At 43.7% G+C, this 17,712-nt stretch overlaps 1 protein-coding gene across 1 annotated transcript in view; it reads left to right on the top strand.

Annotated features, from left to right (window-relative positions):
* The first annotated feature begins 2,706 nt into the window (after window positions 1-2,706).
* The window catches only part of tmtc2a (transmembrane O-mannosyltransferase targeting cadherins 2a), a 53,922-nt gene continuing 38,916 nt past the window's right edge, over window positions 2,707-17,712 (top strand). The window contains exon 1 of the mRNA XM_034578667.1: window positions 2,707-3,203. Coding sequence (XP_034434558.1) covers window positions 3,121-3,203 — 83 coding nt within the window. The 5' untranslated portion in view covers window positions 2,707-3,120. The remainder of the gene's footprint in view (window positions 3,204-17,712) is intronic.

Here is a 17,712-nt window from a genome sequence, read left to right as displayed (position 1 = left end):
AAACAAGATATTAAAGGGAATAATATGATAATCAGGGAGCTTTAGATGTGCTGGTCAGAGCCAGAATATACTTTTTCCTCCTGTTTTCAATCACTGCGCTGAGCTAAGGTAACTCGATGCTACTTAATTTATTTTATTTATTTATTTATCTATTTATTTATTCATCCATCCCTTTATTTAACCAGATAGGTCCCATTGAGATTGACATCTCTTCATCCAGGGAGTAAAAAAGTTTCAAATATAAATACAAGCAGGGACAAATAACACACAAACAAACCAAAACACAGCAAACGGATTCAAAACAAACAACAGACATAGAAACGTATGAATGAGTCATAGAAAATAAAAAGTTAAAAACACTGATACTATAAAATCATGTGTATGCCCAAGGCCTCAACAGATGATTTGAAATAAATTATGCAACAATTAGCTTTGTTGGTGGGCAATAAAGAATGTTGCTTTAAAGTAGAAAGCCCCTGTGCTACAAAATGATTTGTCACCTCCTCAAAACAGAGGAAAACAAATGGGCAATGAAAGACGAAATTCAACAAATGACAAATATTGAGACTTTATTTATGATTCGTAGAGATAAAAACAGTGTAAGCATGCAACTCCCACGTAAGATGCAGTTTAAACCTGCAGCCAAAACCTAAAAAGGATGTTTTTATGTTGAGCTGTCCCATGTTTACGACTATAGAGCGAGCGATAGACTCACTGTGCTCGTCCATAATCAGTCACAGCGAGTAAACACTTCTTCTCCGGTGACGTGTTTGTTTTGCCGTGCGTGGACCTGTTTACGCTGCAGGAATATTTCTCCTGCTTTTCCGTCGCTAATCCCTTAATCACTTGTGCTGGCTGCTGCAGGACAGAGCGCCCCTTGTCCCCCCCCCCCCACGGGGCAGCACGAGGGCACGGTGCTCGTCTCGTATATGGGCTTTGTGGTTGCATGTGTGTGTTTGCATGTGTGTGTTTGCCGTGCACAGATGACAAAAGCAACTTCAAGAAGGCCGTGTTCCGAGGTTGTCTCGCAGATCGTTTATCAGAGGGACAGTTTCTTCTCCCGGCCCAAACAAGGGGACCCTCGTTTGTTACCTCTCAGCGCTGATGGATGCTGCAGAGGAGGAAGCACCTCCACATAAGTCTCAGGGATAAAAACAGAGCAGCCTGTCTTTCCTAAATAGTCCAACAGGTTCCGCGGGGGGTCAGGGTCGACTCTTGTTCGGAATCAGGGTCGCTGTTACAAATGGCTCCCTAACCTCGGCCCGCGGTGCTCTGTCACTGTCTCACCCATCGGCAGTCGATGCCCTTACTCCCCACACATCCCTCCCCAGCCATCTGTTCTGATTCCCCTGACCGATACCCGTACACATCCTCGCCATACACGACGAGTTCATCCATCACACCTCCTCTCTCAGTTAGGCCTCCGGGGGGTGTTGGTGAATGGCGAATAAATCAATACTTTTAATTTGGGGGGTTTGAAGGAGATAATGTGGTACCTGCAGCAGAAGTCATTGTATATCTTACACCAGGGTCCGCTTCATAGCTCAGTGGATACAAAGCTAAGAAATGATCATGTGTGATGTATCCTAGTGTCTGTATAGGGAAGTCATAGATGATGTTGTGCATCCATCCATCCATTTTCTTCCCCTTACCCTAGATCAGGTTGTAGAGGCACCAGGTTGTTCCAGACATCCCTCTCCCCAGCTACCTATTCCAGCTCCTCTGTGGTACCCCAGGGTCTCTCTCCCCCCCGGTCTCCTCCCAGTTTGGCGTGCCTGGTAATCTTCTAATGGAAAGCACCCAAGAGGAACCCTGATAAGAGGCTCCTCACCCTGTCTCTGGGCCCAGACACCTGACGCAGAAAGCTCATTTGGGCCGCTTGTATTCATGATCTCATTCTATTGGTCACTTATGATTGATTGGTCACTTATTATGTATTTAATCATTTATTCATTGTTTTTGCAGGGATTCCGATGAAGCGTCTTCCCTCAAGTACAACAGAGCATGTTTTAATAAGACTTGAATCATTTTCTGTTTTATTTGCATTTGAATGGCATAGTCTATTGTTTTTTTAGGTAATTACTTTTCTTTGGGTTTGTTCCTGTTCACTTCCAACTGTTATCGGCTCCACCAGGGAGGTTATGTTCTCACCCCGGTCTGTTGCTTGGTTGGTGGTTGGTTTATTTATACATTTGTCAGCAGGAGTACACAAACCTGAAGGCATTTCCTCAAACCTTGGAAGGAAACGTTCCAAGAAAGAAGTCATTACATGTTGGCCAGGAGCCGGACAAAGAGGCAAATCTTTTTAAGACGGAAAGAAACAAAGAACGTTTTAGGATGTTTTCTGAGATTTTAGGAATTTGTCCCAGGGAATGTTTAGGAGTTTGTGAAATGGAAAATTATAATTTTTACACTGTGGATGTTGTTTTGACCTTGTATAATCTACTGTTGGTTTATTCCTCGACCTGAACACCTCAAACATGTTGAAACAAATCTAAATTGATATGTCAGAGGTTAACATAAATCGTTTAAGGCACATTTCAGTCCCTGCATTTATATCCAGTACTTTAGGAAATCTCTTATTACACATTAATTACAAGCACAGAGAATAATTTCTGTTAAATTAAGATTTAAAACACCCCCCCTGCTCCACAACCCACACCTCAGTTCTCCAGTGAGCATGGGAAGCAGTGTCACTTTATTTCCACCTCCCTCCACCTTGTTCTCCGCGGTGCGCATGCGCGGCCTCCCCTGAAAACCACACGCGTCTCCCCGCTCGGCTCTTCTCCGGTGCCTGAGCCCAGAGATGCGCACACCGAGCCGGAGGAGCAGGAGGAGGACACCGCGGCACAGGAATGCGCACAGCTCCGAGCCACAGGCGGCGATAGACGGCTCCACACCCCGGCCACAGCCCCGAGCCTCAGCGCCATGGGTTAGGAGGAATATGGTAGAACTTTGGCACACTTTGCGTCATGGGGAGAAGAAACCACCTCGGAGAGCTGAATTGAGAGCACAATAAGACTTGAGAGAGGGAAGAGGAGGAGGAGGAGGAGGACGGAGGAAGGGACCTGATTCCTGTCGTTTTCTACCCCAGCTCCTCTCCCACTCTGCTCCGGAGAGATGATCACGGAGCTGGCGTGCACGGCCGTGGCAGTGGGTCTCTATGTGAACACGCTGGACGCGGATTTCTGCTACGATGACAGGTAGGACGGGGTCCGCAGCGCCGTCAGCCTCCGCTCCTCCACATGTCATCCGCTCCTGTTGGAAGCAGAGGAGGAGGAGGAGGAGGGATGAGGAAGAGGAGGAGGAGGAGGAGGGGGGGGACGCAGTGCTCGCTGGTTTGCATGTGCTTTTGTCCGTTTAGCCTCATGATAAATCAGAGCTTATATTTGCAGGCTGTACAAAGACAGAGAAATAGAGGGGAGTGTGCTGAGAGCTGGGGGGGGGGGGGATTGCAGCAGGAGCAGTTTGGTCCTGCAACTTGCACAGCTCCCCAATTATCCTCACAACGCTTAACTCCACATTTCATTGCATGCACCCATCCACTATTCTTACCATGCGCGTGTAAGGGCACATGCTTTCATCTCCACATCTGCACATGCTTCATGTCCACGGCTCCAACATGTTGTGCAGCCCGGGTCCCGGAGCCTCACATGCTCTTTGTGTTGTTGAAGAAGAGACATCACTCCCTGCTTGTTATAACAATGCACCCCCCCCCCCCCCCCCCCCCCCCCACACACACACACACACACACACACACACACACCCCCCCCGGTCCCTGAGGGAACCCAGCTAATTTAAACTGGGAGTTTTAATTTTGCAAACAGCTGAATAAACATGTCAACACACGACCACGCTGTGGAGGGACATTCAGAGGAATCCTCTGCTGCCCTGATGCACAGAGGTGTGCAGGAAGAAGGGAAAGGGAAAGGTGGATCAAACATGACACCTTTAACAACAAACAACTGAGTCTGTTTTCATAAAAACACAGTTTAGTTACTAATATCGACTTCTGCGAATGTGCTGTATTCATAATGAGCAGCCTGCGGGGTTGTGACCCTCCAAGAAATCCCAAAACAAGCCTGAGGGGATCACAAGATAAATATACGACTACAATTATTTTAATCATCCCTTTATTTAATCATTATTTTACTCAATTAACCATTCAGTTTATAAAACGTCCAGCCAGCTACACGGGTCTCTTCAAATTCTTCTTCAGTCCAAAAACACAAAGATGGAAATCAGAGAATATTTTTGCATGAGTGCAGAAATAAAAGATTTTCTTTGTACTTTTTGGCATTTTCTTGAGGAAGATAAGTGCATTAGTGGATGCTTTGTTGTTAGCTTCTATTCTTTCTATCTATGCTTGTGAGAATAGTCGCCCTTACTGTAAACAAGTTCAGCCATTTCTCTTTTAAAAAGAGGAAATGTTCAGTTCTTCATTCCTGTATATGGGCATAAGCGGTTCAAGCCCTGTCACAAGTGATATAAACAGTTCTTCTCTTATCTAGTATTAAATCGCAAAGTGAAAATTATTGATATTTAAGCCATGTGATGGATTTCTCCTAAGATTTAAAGACAGTCAACAGGTCGCCTCCCATTCGTCCAAAGCTCAGTCTGGTAAGCATCTCCAGACACTTAAAAAGGTCAGAGAGCCCCATCCCCACTTTTCAACATCCATCGGTAACCCCACTGTGTGTTTTGTGTGTATGTGTGAGCAAGACAAGTGTGTGTGTGTGTGTGTGTGGAGGTGATGGAGGACGAGATGCATTGAAGAAAGAGCGTTGTCTCCAGTTACATCACACCTCGCCTCGTGCCCCCATGAAGTGCCCGCCGGTTATTCATCCATCAGCCTCGTACATGTGACCGTGACACTGCGAGGTTGTCAAAATGCTGTTTGGTGACAGATTACCCGGGGCGCTGGTCGGCCCGCCTCGGCCCACGCTCGCACTCCATCCCCTCAGTGAAAGTTCAGTATCCGCCGACACTGGGTATCTATCAAAGTCACCATGGTAATTTACACTCCGGGGGGGACAGACACTTGCGTTTTTGGTTCAGCGCGCTCAGATGGAGGAGTGTGAATACCAATCAGAGGTCTGACCTTCCGCGGTCGTTCATCAAACGCCGTCCCCGCTCGGGGTCAAGAGCTGTGTGCTCCCGGTCTCTTCCTTCGGGGATTAGAAAAGAGTTATGAGCGAAAGGTTAAAGCAAGAGAGAGATGGAAGAGGAGGAGCGCCGCACTAATCATCCCGCTCCGGAGATGTCTGAGAAGACGGCCTCGGATGTGGACAAATTTGTTTTCCTCACTTTTGTCCTTTTCTGTGAACTCAGACAATCTTATCTGACCTTTCACCCTGTAATCAAATTCTCGTTGCACGTCACATGCAGCTCCTATCGTACGAGACAAGATGGCGAAGCAGATAACTCGTCCGCGTCCGTGCACTCCAATTTGTGGGGATGTTCTGGCCTGCGCTCTGCTTTTTCAATCATGTCAAGTGTTTTTCCTGGGCACTGCTCTGGGCCTGGCCAAGCACTCTCCTGGCCAATGGTAATCCCAGCGAAAAGCCTGTGCGTGTGAAATGACCGAGTTTTACAGGAGCTGGGAGAGCATGCGAGCCAGGACATTTCAGATTTTGGGGGGGGGAAAATCAAGACGTGATCTTCTGGTTTACAGCCAGGCCTTTCTTGGGTTTTGCCAAAGGCCTAAATTTATTTACACAGCGTTGATGTGTTTGTATAGGCAGTTAGATTGATTGCTGTGGAACTGTGGTCATAGATTGGAAAATATATTCAATCGAACCTCTGAACTCTCCTTTGAATACCCATCAAAGCTCTTGACAGGTTAACAAATGAGGCTTCGCATGATTTGGACATTTCAATGCTATTGATTTTTAACAGAATCCTTTTGACAAATCAACTCAGTAATGGATGTCTTCAGTAGGAAGACAAGGGCACCATTCAGTCGACACCGAAATAGAAGCAAGGACAAGAGATAAAAGGCGACATTGGGAAATGAAATGCATCCTAAGTGGATTTAAGCATTCATAAAACATCTGTGACCCCAGCCCCTCTGCGCTACTCAGAAATGCATTATGGGCCCTTTGGGGATTGAAGTGAAAACATCTTCACTCTTTGTTTCAAAAGAGCTAAACAATTTAATTTCTGGGAGAGGGTCTGTGGGTTTAGAGGAGTTTGGTGAAACTTGGATTTTTACCGACTGGCACATTCCCTGTACAAGCACCGTGACATTTCTGTATCTTAAATATTGGCGAAGCTGAAAATCTTTATCCCAAACAAGGGTTTAAACGATTAGAAATGTGCCACACAAATAACTAAGCAGTGACTGAAGAGAAGCGGCGCAATGGAGTCGAGGATCGTGGCGTCTGCTGGCTTCAACATCTGTTACTTCTCTAGCGTGGTTTCTGAGGTTAACCCGTAAATGCATCAATGTGGCATTGTCTTTAAGAAGTGCCCTTTCATCATAGTTCAAACCGTACGGCTTTGAATTGAAGTGCTAATCAGTTGCCTTTATGAATGTTGCTGCACACACTCTTTAACCCCTTGGATCACTATTGAATATAAACAATATCTCTGTGAACCCCCCTCCAGAGCGCATTAAAAACATGGACCTCTATATCCCACAGAAACATCTGTATGTAGCAAGTATGTGAACGTACGCTCCGTTAATAAGGAGCATTGTTGTGTCAGGAGTGAGCGTATGCTTGTGTCAACAGCCACTCAGATAAGAGAGCAGTAAATTTAACTGTAAAGCAGGAGGCCAGTTTTCTTCCGTGTTTTTGCCCCTAGCTACATAGGTGTATTGTTCCATGACCAGTGTTGGGAAGGTAGCAATCAGTTTCTCATCACGTATTACTCATTCAAAAAGTCATTGAAACTTTGACGCAGTTACAAAGTTGACCAAAACCGGAGGAAATATTGGACTTGAATCTGATAAAATGAGGGATGGTCTGAAGTAGTTTGCCTTGGGATCCAGCAGAGGGCGATCACTATCATCATGATCGCATGCCCTCTTGACCTATCGGTAACGTTAGCTAATAATGTTACTTTGCTCTGATAACACACAAAACTGTTGTCCTCACAGCAATGCACCCTGACTGTAGGGTCGTTGCTAGCGAAAGCTGAAAATACATGTGAACAGAAATTACTTTAGATTCACTCGGGCATGATCCTCCGATTTAACTGCCTTCCTCGCACCAAGCTAACATTTCGTGGACCAGTCTGTAGTGAGCACAGCTGTCGAAGCCCGGTATCAACTCTCTGGTTGTAAGGCAAGCCGACCCCCGAAAGGTCAAAGTAACACAGGGTTAAAGGGAAGTTTAGAAAAAAGTCAGTTTAAATCTTTGACACAATTTATTACTGTAAGTTATACCCTGCAGCTCAACACTGACCATGACTGTGGTACATGACATTTTGACTGTAAATCAATATACACTTTATAATGTTCCTCAACTGTTAATTCAAAGGGTATCATGACAGGACCAACAGAAAAAAAAATCCATAAGCTTTAAAAACAACACTTATTACAATTGATGATTGTATTTAATCATGTTCTAACAAAATGACCCTTGTTATCTCTGATTCTGTTATTGTTGCAGCTCATAATCAGTTATTTTGAATGTGTCGGTGCTCCCAAGACAAGCTGGGAAAGGTTTGGGCCGACTCTAGCAAATGTTGCCAGGAATTCCTGAGCCTCTCGTGGAATAATTATCTAAAACCTGCCCTAGTTTGTGCTGAGGCTGTTTAAGTTACTCTGTGTGCTCGGAGGAGATAAATATTGAGGGAAGAAGTGGGCTAATGAAGTGAGTGAGCAGAATGTCTCCGCCTGGGCTGCGTGCGGCTCGTGCCTGTCAGGAGGAATTTTCACTGTAAGCGTTTTAGAAATGAGTGACATCGTCTAAATACAAGCAGAAATAAAAAAATGAACAACGTGGTGACGATAACTGATGTGAAAAGTGCTTATGAATAGTAATTTGAGACGGTTTTGAGGTAGGAGGCCTGGATCGGATTTGCGTACATTGTATGTTTTTCGAGGAGGAACAGAGGCAAAAGGGTTGGTGGTGAAAAAAATCATATCTGGTGATGTGTCACTATTGTTTGCACTTGCATGTATTTAAACATTTATAAGTTTTTACACGCTGGGCGTCAAAAGAGTCAGTGTTTATGCTTTTGCCTTTGCTGTCTGGAGCCTCTTCAGATGTGGGGGGGGAAGACTCGGACTACTGTTCAAGTTTTGTTTTTTTGGTCAGACCCAAAAGCAGAGCAAGCAGCAAGGCAAGTATGGTGTTTGCAATTCGATTAAACAGGCAGAAATACAAGCAAACTAAAGGTTCAAACTCATAAATAAACTACAGAAAACAAACAAGCAAAAGTGATGCACAAAGGAAACGCAGGGATGCAGACAGACGAACTGACAGAGGAGAGCACAGAGACTTTATACACAAAAAGGAGGCGGGGACAGGTGAACTCAGGTGCGACACATTAGGGCAGGTGCAGACAATCCCAAAGGAGGGAAACCAGACAGAGATCCAAATATCAAACGCAAGGACAATAACAAAATCTATAAATACAAATGTGTTTTAAAAGCATAAATCAAAAGTCCAAAGACAAATCAGAAGTCTTTCAAAACGTCTCTTCATTAGTTCATGACGAGGAAGGAGACAAAGCATCTCATCTCCATTACTCGCAGCTTTAATTGACGTCAGCACATAGTGATCAACCCTGCAGATGTCAGGAGCTTGAAACCAGTGTGTTGAACTGGGAGAAGTAGAATTTCTCTTCATCTTTATATTGGTGTCCAGTTCAATGCCGAAGTTGCACTGAAGACTTGACAAAAATGTTAAAGCCCATCTTCATGTGCTGGGATGCGCTCCAGCTTTTGCGATCCTTAAAGGGGCAAGAAAAACAGTCTTCTGGCAAACGCAGCCGCTTGCATGGCTTGTTCTTTATAATGAAAGGGTAGCGAGGCAGTTTGTCAGAAACGTTTTTGGGGAATTTATTGCCATAACAGGCTGAATCCCCTTCATGTACACTTCTCAGATATGCCAACTCAAACTTTTGACCAAACAATATGTTGAGGAATTGAGGTTTCCTCCGAATTAGTGACCCTACTTGTTTTCATTTTGAGGCATCATTGGACTTGGCACTTACTCCAGTAGTTTTCGTTGAGCCTTTGAACGTTTCGAAATAATCAGATCATCAGAAAACTTTCCAAACAAGGGTTAGATTAACATAGTTACAAAATCTAACCCCTGATTTTGTGTGTTGTGTTAATTACCCCAGCATTAGTCATAGATTTATGCCTAGTTACGACAAGAGGTTATGTGTTCACCCCTGTCCGTGTCAAAACAACTGGACGGATCACAATGATGATAAAAATGAGAATATGTAGGGGTGGACTGATATTTTTGAGTGTGTGTATTTAAGGGCAGATTGCTTTAAAGGGCCTGTTGGGCCTTGGCAGAGAAATATGCTACACTGAGTGCCATTCTAGTTTTAATGTAGTCAAGCAAAGCCTGATATCTTAGCAGCTGTTAGCTGTAGTCATAGTTTGAAGCTTTGGGGAATTCCTTAGTTTGACAGATTAATGACATATGACAAATTTAATAAATGTTATACTTCGTAGACCTGTTGCCTCACGACCCTGTAGACAAACAGAGAAGAAAGTGTTTTTGTTTATTTTTTTGGTTGTCCTCATCATTGTCCTCCATACAAGGTCGGTTGAGGCCGTTGCTAACCCTTGGCCGGCCCTTATGCTTTGTAGGCCGCATTCAACCCGCCCGTCTGCCAAGTCATGGCCGCGCAACCTCAGTCCCACGACCCTCCCTGTATACACACACCATATGTGGATCCCTAAACACTGGTATCCGCGCACAGGTTCGCCAGCGCCCTGGAAGATACACATGCCAAAGCCGCACATTTGTCACGTAACACCCGTGCTGGAATTGGGAGGATGAAATCCCTCAGAACCACAGATAAGTAGTAGTTTCTTATCCAGCCAACGTCATGCGTGTTTATCGTGCTCGTCTCCATATGAGACCCTTCATAATTGTGTTCAGCAGCACGGGGGTTTGATTTCTACTTCAGCACACTTTGTAAGCAAAGCTCCTTTTTGTGGCGTTAGATTACACTTAGAGGCCGGCGTCCACTTTCCCTCTTCAAACTACAAGGTGGACCTCTCAAACAACTTAGAGCAGCCGGGGCGTAATGTAAAACCCAACCCGAGCCAGGGGATCACACAAATCTCAAGCAGTTACCCTTTCTACTTTTTGTAATCAATAGCCAGCGAGTATCGTCTTTCAGTGACTGTGACGTTTTTTGTCTCCAGCCCAGAACAGCTGTCAGAGCAGAAAATCAAATGTGTGTTTTTTTTTGTTTTGCTACTCTTGACAAAGCCATGGTATTTCACTACGGCCATCATCAGCTCTGACGGAGAAAAAATCGCTTTAAAGTCAGTTCTGACTCTCATCAGGCAGTTTCTCCGAATGCGGAGGAGTCTGTTTGTGCATGAGGAGCACTTCCCCCGGTGATGGTGCAGCTGTAAGTAGTTGACGGTGTAAATGATCAGGTGGAGGGAGATGGCTCGGGTCTGCTGGCTGTGGTTTTTATGATCTTTGAGCTGTGCATGCAGATCTTTTCCAAGTCAGTGGAAATTGTTTTTAGGTGGAAGCTGAAAGGGTTTGAGGTCATGTCGGCAACATCTGACATGAAATCTTCACGTTTGCTGCGACTGACCCCAAAGAAATTGTTTCGACATGTTGGAAAATAAGCTTATTATCTTTTTTTTTCCCAGTGAAGTAGCTGAGAAGATTGATACCATCAGAATCAGACCAGTATGGATGTTTCGAAGCTGATGCCTATAACGATATATCATCCAATATATATATATATATATATATATATTAAACACAAATTGGCAATGATTCCTAAGATTTCCTTATCAAACCCTCATGACAAAGAAATGTAATGGATGTTTCATATTTTACAATTTAGCCATAAAGACAATAAATCAAAAGAAAAGCAAAAATACAACAAAATACATAGAACTTGAATTAAGAATAAAGGTTTTCATATAAACATAAACACAGACACCGATTTGCCTGTGAACGGCTCACATGTGCAACTCTTAGCTTAGCATCCATCTTTTCAACGCAACAAAATATTGAACAAATCCTCGCTAATGCTTACCAGACCAAACGTTTGGCAAATGAAGACGTCGGTGACAGCTACACATGAAATATGCAGATAACGGCTGTTTGAGCTGCGCCAACATTTTAAGCTGACAGCCGTTATCATCACCTGAAGTTTCTTTCTCCCCCTCAAGCTTCAAGCATTTTACTGAGTTGGAATAAATTGCTGCTGAAGATAAAACGAAGAAAATTAGTTTTTTTTTTCAGTTTGATAAATACCTCTAATATGATGAGGTAAAAATGTGATAAAACTCCCATTCATCTCAGCATGGGATGTATGAGAGGGTGCTGTGCCTTAATTATACCTCTAAGAACCAGGCGCTTCACAAAACCAATAGAGATCCATTAGATCGTCAACCTCGGCGCTGAACCCTCGCTGAGCACTGCAAAAAAAACAAACTCATTCCACCTTCATGCACGGATACCTCAGCCTACTCCTGTAGAATATACCAATATGCGTAAGGCTTTGTGGGTCAGAAGTGGGCCCGGTGTGTGTGGGGAAAATCAGTTTGTGCTTCTCACCTCATAAAAACCTGCGCAGGGGAGATTGAGGGGGTTTGTGTGAGGGCTTGAGGGATTTAAGGTTCAGGTGGGATCAGATGACAGCCCCCGCTAGTTCCACTCAAGGGTACAGTTATAGTGTTTGCTATTGTAATATCGGAGGAGTGAAGTGATTATACTGGGAGCTTTTTAGCTCTGGTGTGCTACAGTTGGGGTTTTTCTACCCTTTAGCGTCTTTGTAGCGAAACATCCGTCGTTCTGTAAAAGAATTTGCAGAAACAGAAGCTGTAGGACGTCAAAATCGAAAAGTTGTGCATGTATAAAATGTCTCAAGTGTCAAATTGTTATCTGCCCATATTCCCTCTTTCTGGTTTTATATGCTTAGATGCCATAAACCATATTCTCATTTCATCCCCATCTTCTTGATTTACTCTGCAGAGCGAGATAGGCTCTATCCTCTTCCTGTTTCCTCCTGATAAGCGTCTAAAAGCGGAGAACCACAGTAGATAGCGCAGATAGAGGAAGTGTGGAAGTCTCAGTGCAGATGTGCTGTTTGGAGGTTTTCGCATTGTGGCACAATAGAAGGTTATATAGAGTGGCGATGACATTAAGAAGGGAGAGGAAAGGTGATTATTAGAGACAGTTTGAAACAGAAGGAGCTGGAAATTGCAGTTGGAAAACAAACGTAGCTCTGTTCTAAAGGAGGGAATCTGCACGGCCTGATGCTAAGCTGCGCTGAGTTGGAAAGTGGATTGTAATTTCCTGTTTAACCATGCAGCCGCAGGTTTTTGGTTTTTGTGGCACATCGTTTCCTGGCCAATCGCAACACCGATTCATTCAGATTTGGCTCCGTCGGAATGTCATTAATCTGCGTGGAGGACCAAAAAAGCACATCATCCGTCATGTTAACGATCCTCCTTATTTATCTAGGCAGGGTCAGTTCTCCCTTTTTGATACACCGCCCTTTAAAGCACTGTTCAATACTCCTCATTTTTGCTCAGTAGAGTCATGCAACGGCATGTTTTTGCAGGTACCCGGAGTTTAAGAGTGAATTGCTGTTTAAGTAAACGTGGCCGTTTTGATTGCAACCAACCCACACTGGAAATCAGCCTTGATAAATGAAAGGAACCTGCACTTGATATTGGCTGTATTCCCGCCGCACTCAGCCCGAGATAAACCAGCCACTGTACTTATCTTTCGACAGAATGTAATTTGTTTCTCACCATCGTTTTGATATTCATGGATCAATGGTCATGGAAAATGCTATGACAGCTCTTTAATTTATTTTTGATGCATTTGTTGGGAGACTCGTTACGTATTGCAGCTTTATCTCCTTCACAGTTTGCCCTTTCAATATATCGTTCTCATCTTTTGGTGGAAGGACGCTGAATTATTCATGTTTTGCTTTTGATAAGAATACAACCAGTTTGTGGGAGCTCTGTGGCACGTTTTCAAACATGCAGCAGGGAGCTGGGATTGTGTCGATACTTTGATTGGTTGCCCGCTGCCTAAAAGAAATTCAATAGCAGAGGCAAACGCTCATTTTTCATGTGAAACTGAACTGATCCAACATCCAAAGGTGTTGTCCGGTTGCAGATTTGTACCTCAGCTCTGTAGACATAGTGAGTTGAGGTCACGGTGCCACCGCACTAGTTTGTTTCATCAGAAAATCCACCCAGACATCTTCCCCCCCTAAGGCTCGCTCGTTACCGTGACAATTCTTCCAGTCCATCCATTACTGAGGCGGCTGTACGACAATTTAATCTACACTGCATGGCCCTGCTGGGTTTTTTTTCCTTGCCATAACATGCAGCATTTTAGCGGCAGAGCTATCAGCAGAAGAAACATACCATGTGACATAGACAAGATGTTTGTCTGGGAAATGAATTGACCCGTCCTCCTGCACTCCTTCTCATTTGTTTTCTTTTGAAATGGCTTCCTAGTGTGTCTGCACACAACTGTTTTGCTTGCAGTGCTCGAGAAGTCAAAGGTCGACGTGTGGGGAAAGCACTCACTGTTTTTTGTTGCAGGAAGTTAGACGAAGATTTATGCCTCCCTAATGTCTGTTTAGTAAATATGAAGCTAGCACGAGAAGTTTAGCACAAAGGCTTACTTAAAGCTAGGGTTGGTAATCCTGGAGAAGCTAACAAGAGCAGGCTAAACTAATGGGTGCTGCGAGATAAATTGATATTTCTTGAGGTGTTGGCAGGCGGATTTGGTATCAAACTGTTTCACTAAGCAAACCCTCATGTCAGTCCTTTCAACTGTGGCAGCAAGAGGGAAGGGTCCACATTCTTTCGATCGTCACTTTCTATAGCTGCGATTTATATGGATATATTGAATGACTAAGGACAACTTGGCTACAAACACTTGTAACCCAGTCCTCCAATGCGAATGCCATGGTGTTGCAGCATGACATCATGTCTGCTTGTCCCTCCAGTCCATCTAAGAAAGGAATATGCCACTTTTATGATGTTATACGATGCGTTTTATGGATTCATAATGGGGTTTCCTGCTGCATTTTAAAGCAAGACCATATATTTTGGAAGCCACGCTGATAGTTTGACAAACTTGGATTATATGAAGCCTCCTGTGGGGGACGTGCATTCGACATACTTTGTTGTTGCACTGGATTCTGTCGGTCTCATAATTCATACGCAATAATTATTTATGTTCACCATTCATGTTGTTTGCGTTGCTGAGGTTTCTCAGAGTTGAATGAAAACGTGGTTCAACTTAAAGTACCTTTGAATCACTTTAGCCAACTTTTGCTTTGTCCTAAGTTTGGGGGTCAAGTGGATGGGGTTTGCACTTCTGGGATGACTTCATTGGTTCCAATGTGTGAGTCGAGTTGAGGCAAATGGTTTTCGTTGTACCAGCCATGTTCAACAGATCACAGATCAGTATTTGAAAAGATCTTAGATAATTAGCACGGATCCTTGAAAAGAAGACAGATTTGGTCAGGGTTGCCCTCCGTGGTACCCCTCTATAGCCGCCATTTCTCTCCGGCTAATGCTGGAATGTGACAACTGGTCACGGCAGGAGAAAGGAAGGCCTATTCTGGATTGGTTACAGTGCCGTACGCTCTGTTAGTGTGGCATACTTGGCCATTACAACTGCTGCATGTGAATCTGACCACAGAGGATCCTAACCGCTCCAGAACTGTGACATCGCAGGGTGTTGTGTTTACTGTACAACTTGCAGCCAACCTTTACATACACATCCTCCACATTCTCAAAATAGCGGCATTTTTTAAATTTGTAATCAATTTGCAATTCTGGTGAAGCATTAAAGTGTTTTTTTGTTAAACCGGAGACAGAAGGCTTTTGAGCAGAAACAGAATGCGGCTTTGTTTCTCCAGCTGCTCTCTTGGCAGCACTGCAGCACTCAGATCCTCCACTGGCTCTGTGATTTGTCATCAGCAATTAAAGTTGGCCTCATTATAAACTCTGCAGCAAGATCAGAAAATGATCTGGTTTCTCAAAGGTGCCTCGGAAGTTTGAGCAGCAATTTGGGCATGTTGTTGATTCCAGTGAGTAAAGTGAGTTTGCAACTCTACCGTGTGTATTGCAGGACATTGTTGATGCTTTGTGTCCACACCTGTTGCTTTGCCTATGTGAGCGAACACGTACACAAGCAAACCATCCTGCTGGACTGAGGTGAAAAGTGATAGTCGCCTGACATTCAAATATTCCCCGTAGAGAAATTTGAATGTTCGACACTGTATTTGTCCCCAGTGCGGGAGTCCCTCATTTGAATTCAAGTGCGGAAGGGGCAGATCGATCATCATGAAATTTTAGTTCGGTAGAAGTGGACTTTTTGTTTTATAGGTCACCGAGCCAACACCCGCTGCTTGTCTGGAACTAGGCCAGCTGAATTGATTGTAGAGGCAGAAGGCAGAGTGAATTAAAGAGGTAAGGGAATTATACCTGGTGCAACAAAGAGACACGCTCACACGCTTGATAATGGAATAATCATGTCTTCGGAGCTGTAACTAACCTCAACAGAATGTTTGCTAAGAAAATAGCTTATTGTGATTGCAACATTTTCCAAATATTAAGTTTGAATAAATGACAGCAGAATTTTTTGGGATTAACTTAATTAAACATAACCCACATAGTCCAAAATGAATTCCTATTACTATATAATACACTATTATCTTGTTGCCTTTGGTGGTAGACTCGCCCTATGCATTTATATTTGCCACTTAATAAAAACATTTACCACTATTTGACGCTTTCCTTCTGATATCACACAGTTTTGAAGCAGATTGTGAAACCAACATAGATTTGTCGTATTTTCCTACAAAAAATAACAATTACATTGCAGAATGTTGTGATTATAAGATAAGAATAGGAAGAGAAGAAAACAGCCCTATTAGCACTCAAATCAGTTCATCATTCCAAACATCATTTTTGTATGTCATTATGTTCCAGGAAATCCAGGAAACTCCCAAATTTCCCGAAACTTACTCAATTTCTTTGTGAAATAGCTTATCCATCCACGAGCAAAGTGAATAGTCCAGAGGTTATTTATGTCTTCATACATGCAAATGATATATGACACGCATATTATGATTTGATAGTAAAAATGACAAGCAGTAAATTAGAACCACAGTAAAACAGCATATTTTTGCATGAATTCCAGAAGAAGCAGCAATGTTGTAACTGCGGCACGGAGCTGAGATACAGCAAAACATCTGTCTGGCATTTTAAATCATATCCCCAGCCTGTACACAGCTGTGATTCATGTATTGTTTGGCCAAGGCAGAACATTAATCAAGCATCACATTTATCACCGTGGATGCAGGCGAGTCGAGGAAGCCACCCTAATTAACCGTCCACAGTCAGACACTGTAATTAACTGCTGGGGCCATAATAGATGAAGAATTTGGATAGAGAGATTTTCTTTTGCTGGAGGTGGTTTACTGGCTGGGTCCCGCTGATGGGATGGATGGATGGATGGTGTTAAAGTTGGCCACTGCTTCACCGATAAGCGCTGGATGCGTGGTAATGCCAGGAAAGGATTTTAGAAACCCTATAAAAAAAAACTCCAGTCCAGCGCTTCTGGATATTGGCTCATTTAAATGTATTTCTCATGATGAAATCTCCTCGGCGCAGAACCCCACTGCAGGCACATGGCATATTTATTGGGTGAGACACTTTTAAAATGCCCATAAATTTCAAATTAAGGGCTCCAGTCTTAATGTATAAGGGAGAAACTAATCTGTATGTAAGAACCTTATTCCAAAGCTGTTCCTGGTGGTCTTTGGGGTGTTCAATTCATGGAGGTGTGAAACTGTACTTTGTTGTTGACCTCCTCCAAATACCAGTTTCTGATTGGAGGCTTAACATGCAGCAAGAAACAGCTTCACAACTTAGCATTCCTCTGTGGGTGTAGTATAAAGGCTCAGGTTTAGATCCAGATCCAGACAGAGCTTTATGTTGTACATATGTTTCTCACGTCCTCTTAAAGCTTAGGGATATGGACAGAACGGATAAAACAGACCAATACCACTGGAAATCGTGGGGGGGCAGTGTAGTCAGTAGTTCAAGCGAGAAGACCATTGGACATGAAGAAATTTCAACAATGGCGGAGCTTTTTGAGGAGAGACCCAGCGCCTTTTGCCACTTTCTTAGGAAACAAGTAACCTGTCGCCATGTTTGTTGTTGTCGGAAACTCTGGGCATTCGTTAGAAATGGCCTTATCTCTTTTCGTCAGCACAAGTAGCAAACATGAGCCTCAAGTTTTTTATCTTTATGAAATAAAACCTTGATTATTGTTTCTGACTATGATCTTCAAGGTTTCAGTTTTGACTCTCAAACCCCCCGACGGAGTTTCACTTTCCACTGACTGTGCTTTTTGTATGCCCTGGGGGAGAGTGAAGCATTTAGTTTTATTAGCCATTGATTTCCCATAGCTCTCGCCCTGGTGCAGGCTGAAGATTCATCACAGCCTTTCATTGACACCATCACTCAGGGAACACTGCGGTGGGCTCGGTCAC

This window comes from Hippoglossus hippoglossus, chromosome 23, assembly GCF_009819705.1.
Source record: "Hippoglossus hippoglossus isolate fHipHip1 chromosome 23, fHipHip1.pri, whole genome shotgun sequence".
Classification (NCBI taxonomy): domain Eukaryota; kingdom Metazoa; phylum Chordata; class Actinopteri; order Pleuronectiformes; family Pleuronectidae; genus Hippoglossus; species Hippoglossus hippoglossus.
This window is presented reverse-complemented; position numbering and strand designations above follow the sequence as displayed.